Below are 4,717 nucleotides of genomic sequence, written 5' to 3'. Positions count from 1 at the left end.
CAGCTTCTTGTGCACCCCCAGCCTTCTCAGTAGAGCATGGGAAGCTGAAAAGTCCTTGACTAGTGTAAGCACTGCTGAGCAACAACTAAAACATCGGTGTGTTATCAACATTATTCTCATACTAAATCCAAACCACAGCACTGTACCAGCTACTAGGAAGGAAATTAACTCTGTCCCTGCCGAAACCAGGACACCCTATAATACAGATCTCACAAAAGCTGTTGTGATGAACTTGTGGGTTTTTGAATGAGGTGTATATGCCTGTCTGTAAATTGGTGGGCTTCAGGTGCTTTGTATGCCGCTTCAGCGTTCATAGGTGACATCTGCTTGTGACTTTTGACTCTACTGTGGAAGTACAAAGATGCTCTGAAGATGATCTAGTTAAGACTAGAGCATAAAGTTTTGAAGCTTCAAAGCTGAAATTTCAACAAGCAGTTCTGTTATCAGTCCATTCCTGATAGAGCTTGTTTTTAGACGACGTTCTCAGAAAAGATGCTTTAAAGCCTTGATTTTTTTGTCTCCCAGTTTCTGTGAAGTTTCTGTGAAAGTCAGTAAGCCTAAAATGTCATCCTTCAGTTTCAACTGAATGGTTCAAGGCTTCTGTAGGAAGCCTGCTAAAGCCTCTCTTAAGATGCACTTGCAGCTATCGCCAAGAGATTTTCAAGACCATCTGTCTGAAGGTGGAAGGAATGAAGAATTCTCCAGCATTGCACTGTATGAAGTATTCTTACACATGCTAATTAGAGATGAGTGTAGATACCTTCAGGTTTTGAGCAAACAAATATCTGAAAACCACAAGTGTGCTAGGGTGTAGGGGAAAGGAAATAGTTTGACAGTGCATTGTTATACTAAACAATTCTAGTTTCTGTTCCCTTTGCTCCAGCACAGGTTAGCTTAACTGTATAATAAAGAAGAGATCTAATCAGGGAGCCTACTTACCCATATCAAATAGACTACTTAACTGCAGAAGCAGATGTAAATCTAAAATTCGAGGGAAGCGGTTAAATACCTCTTACTATGTTTAGGTTCATTATATTGATAACAAAGATGTCCAAATATTTCTTTGTATTAAGACAAAGAAATCGCAGCCACTTAGTGTTGCCCTTTTAGATATGCAAACTAGCTCTTTACTTTCTTTCCTAGTCCTCCTCTGTGGTATTCCCTTTCCTTTTAGAAAAGAAAGTAAACGCCTGAGTGTCCTGTTGTTAGCACCCTGACTGTGTCTTTGAGGACAGCATGTTTGACTACTGCACTAATTTCTTTTCAGTCTGCTTGCCCTCTTAAGCAGGTTGGGACAGAACTGTTAATTAATGATGCAGCTACTCTGTTTGTCTAGACACTTCCTTCCCACAGAGCCCAAATGCTTCTGCTCCTCTTTCCTTCTATTTCCAGGTGATATCTGGAAATTGAAGGATGTTAAGTACCTGATGTTCTGTGATCTTTCTGTGCTTTTTTTAAAGGAGAATTGATGGACGCCATCAAGCATGACTTTGGTTCCTTCGCAAACTTCAAGGAGAAGCTGACAGCTGTATCAGTTGGTGTTCAAGGATCAGGCTGGGGGTGGCTTGGCTATAACAAAGAGCAGGGGCGCCTACAAATAGCAGCTTGTGCAAATCAAGACCCTTTGCAAGGAACAACAGGTCAGGTTTCTTTCCTTCCCCTCCACTCCTCTCTTTGTAGATTTCATAGGCAAGTGTATGAGATCTGAAAATGGGTTTGTGGACAGATGCTGAGAAGAAATTGCTGGATAAATAGGGCTGGAAAACTGAATATCACTACTAGCAGAAGTGAAAAACAGTTGCAGTTTTTAAAACAGCATTTGTAAAGCAGGACTTAAAAACTGTGAGGAGCAGTAGGATTTAAAGTCTGTCTAGTCAAAGGGGAGATAGATGGGGCATATTGTGAAAGTGCTCTCTCTTAGACAATAGTTTTAGCTTAGGCTCCTTTGGATTATTTTTGAGTAACTGGAGTATCTTGCCTGTATGGAGGAAGATTAAGCCTCTTGCCTTCAGATTGTTTTCTGTGGCGGAGGGGCTATTGACAGACCTGTCAGTGTAGGCCAGACAACAGGAGAGGGGAAGGTGTACAGAGTAACTCTCGTTACTATGTAGGCTGGGTTTAAAATGGAAGGCTTATAATCTGCTCCCTTAATATTGGTAAAGAGTAATGCGTGTCAGTTAAATAAGCCTTGGATGGGGATAAATCGTACAGCAGCGTAATACTGGCCATGATCACTTTTGAAGGTATTTTTGCTTGCTTAGAGTGACATGGCAGTGATGATGGCAGGCTGGACACCTTTGACAGAGGGAAGAGCTTATGGCCAATGAGAATCCTGCCTGCGGTGGCTGTTTGTCCAAATCCTATTGCGGATATCTTTAAAACATGTTCTGTAGAATTCATAGAGAATGGTGAGGAATTTCATGTATTGTCAGCAGTCTGTGTATTGCTTATCAGTAGGAAAGAAAAAAAAAATTATTACAGGGACATACAGCATAATGTGGGTAAATTTCACCCCTCCCCCCATGAAAACTCCCCATTAAAAATGCAGTGAGAAGGATATTTTAGCACAAAAGCAAGACAAGTAATTAGACAATTAATAACTTGTGATTAAAGTATTGGAAGGAAACTGGCATGGCAAGAGACTCCTTCATGGTGTAACTTTTCATGAAAATGCTTGCATAACCGTGCAAAAGATGTAAACCTTTCAAAAATGACTTTATCTCGTTTCAGTTATGTCTTCAAGTCAGTTCTAGAGTATTCATAGGTGTTTATCTTAATCAGCTCTTTTGGTTTATGCAATATATGTGAGTGGAGAGCAAACAACTCTGTAAAATGTTGCAATAAGCACCTGTGTGCTGGAGAGCTCTTTGTCTTCCTGCAGATAAAGACTCAGAAATTGGGTACAACTTCGGGATGCAATATAAGGCACTACATGTAAAACGTGTTTTCACAGATTTACAAAGTTTATCCTCCTTTGTTTTTTTTACAGGTCTCATTCCTTTGCTAGGAATCGATGTATGGGAACACGCTTACTATCTTCAGTATAAAAATGTTCGACCTGATTATTTGAAAGCCATCTGGAATGTGATCAACTGGGAGAATGTATCTTCAAGATATGCAACTTGCAAAAAGTAGAGTGGAATTCTTGCACAGACTGCTAAAATCTCACCACTTCTACTCTGATACCACTCTTGTAGCAGTGCCTGTGGCTTACAAATGAATTGCTCTACTGCAGAAAACACTTAGCTCATCCAGCAAAAGCATTTCATAATCAAGCAAAGTGTCTGCTTGTTTAATTCAGTGAGAGCTATTTACTTAGATTTTTGAAGCTTTAAACTGTCATGCAACAAAGGGAGACACTTTAATCTTTTCCATTGCATATAGAAGTATAGATCACCTTGCTGAAGCTTATTGAGGTAATGGATTTCCTTGTTGCACTAAAATAACTAAGTGGAAACATGTACTTCATGTTGCTACAAACAAATAAAACTCAAAAGAAGAATCTTCTATAACTGTCTATAAGAGACTCATTTTTAGTAATAGCTGGTCCAGTTACTTACTCGATTTGAAAATGGTTGGAGAAGAGAAACGCCTTTTGTAATTTGTTGTATTACAGGGTATGGAGCTTTCTTACAGATTAAAAAGATAGGTGAAGGGAAATAGGTGTGGCTGTGCCTGCCTGACTTGACTGTCTTCAGTCATCCCTACCTTTTCCTGGATCTCTTAGGTGAGATCTTCATGTATTGCACTGATGCGCTAGCTTTTGAAGTGTTACCTTGGACAAGAGTTTACAGTACTGGGTCAGGCTAAATTGTTCATGCAGGAACTGAATGACAGCATGTGATACTCATTCCATACTAGCTGTTCAAGTATATCCTAAAACATCCTTTAGCTTAAGAGACTGATTATGTGCCTATATCAAATATAAATTGTCTCTGCGTACCTGTGTTCCTGAAGCAGTTGTAACAAGTTAAAGTTAATGCTTGAGGTGGGAATGCAGTACTGTCTGGTGTAAAGGAGCATGCCCAAGAGGTCTTGAAAAATACAATAAATTGTTGGTGTGGTTTGGTTTTTTTGCTAATTCTGGTGCAAGTATTTCAGAGCAGATGCTACTGGACATACATAGTACCTTGCGCCTTGTACCTAAAACTTGTACCTAAGTTTTCTTTGAGCTTTCTTAGTATGGTCCTTTAAGTTCAGGATGGATTCTCAGGGAAACAAGGAATAGGCTTACATTACCATACTGCTAGGCTGCTATTTTGAAGTATCAAGATTAGGGGGAGAAGTGTTTATAAAGAAAGAAATGCCTTTCAGTAGCAGACGCAGGGAGAGAAATTACCACCACCATAGAAACAGTCTTTAGTCACTAAACCAAAGCTGCGACTGGTGAGGTATCTCTGTTGCGAATGAGAGCGAGTTATGCAAACATGGCTTATTTGACATTTTAAGGGGGGAGGGGGGTGTTCCCTACTGTGGGATATTTTTTCTCTAGGCCTAGTTCTCATCTCAGATACGCAGCTTGAGCTTCTGCTTAGGTGTGGATTGCTTCATAATCTGGTTTAAAACTTACATCATCATCCCTCACATCCTTGGTTTGCCTCTGAGGGTGTGAGAGCAGTGATGAAGAAAAGTAAGTCTATTGGTAATCAGTCTGGCAGCTTTTGACTTGAATTTAAAAAAAAAAAGCCTACTGAAGGGCCCGTGTTCTTGCTGTCTG

General features: G+C 40.0%; 1 protein-coding gene across 1 annotated transcript in view; it reads left to right on the top strand.

Annotated features, from left to right (window-relative positions):
* The window catches only part of SOD2 (superoxide dismutase 2, mitochondrial), a 12,206-nt gene extending 8,127 nt beyond the window's left edge, over positions 1-4,079 (top strand). The window contains exons 3-4 of the mRNA XM_019474825.1: positions 1,461-1,640; positions 2,990-4,079. Of these exons, the coding sequence (XP_019330370.1) occupies positions 1,461-1,640; positions 2,990-3,135 (326 nt within the window). The 3' untranslated portion in view covers positions 3,136-4,079. The remainder of the gene's footprint in view (positions 1-1,460; positions 1,641-2,989) is intronic.
* The last annotated feature ends 638 nt before the right edge of the window (positions 4,080-4,717 follow it).

This window comes from Aptenodytes forsteri, unplaced genomic scaffold (genome assembly GCF_000699145.1).
Source record: "Aptenodytes forsteri isolate BGI_AS27 unplaced genomic scaffold, ASM69914v1 Scaffold122, whole genome shotgun sequence".
Taxonomy (NCBI): domain Eukaryota; kingdom Metazoa; phylum Chordata; class Aves; order Sphenisciformes; family Spheniscidae; genus Aptenodytes; species Aptenodytes forsteri.
The sequence above is the reverse complement of the archived record's forward strand: the minus strand, read 5'-3'. Positions and strand labels throughout refer to the sequence as shown.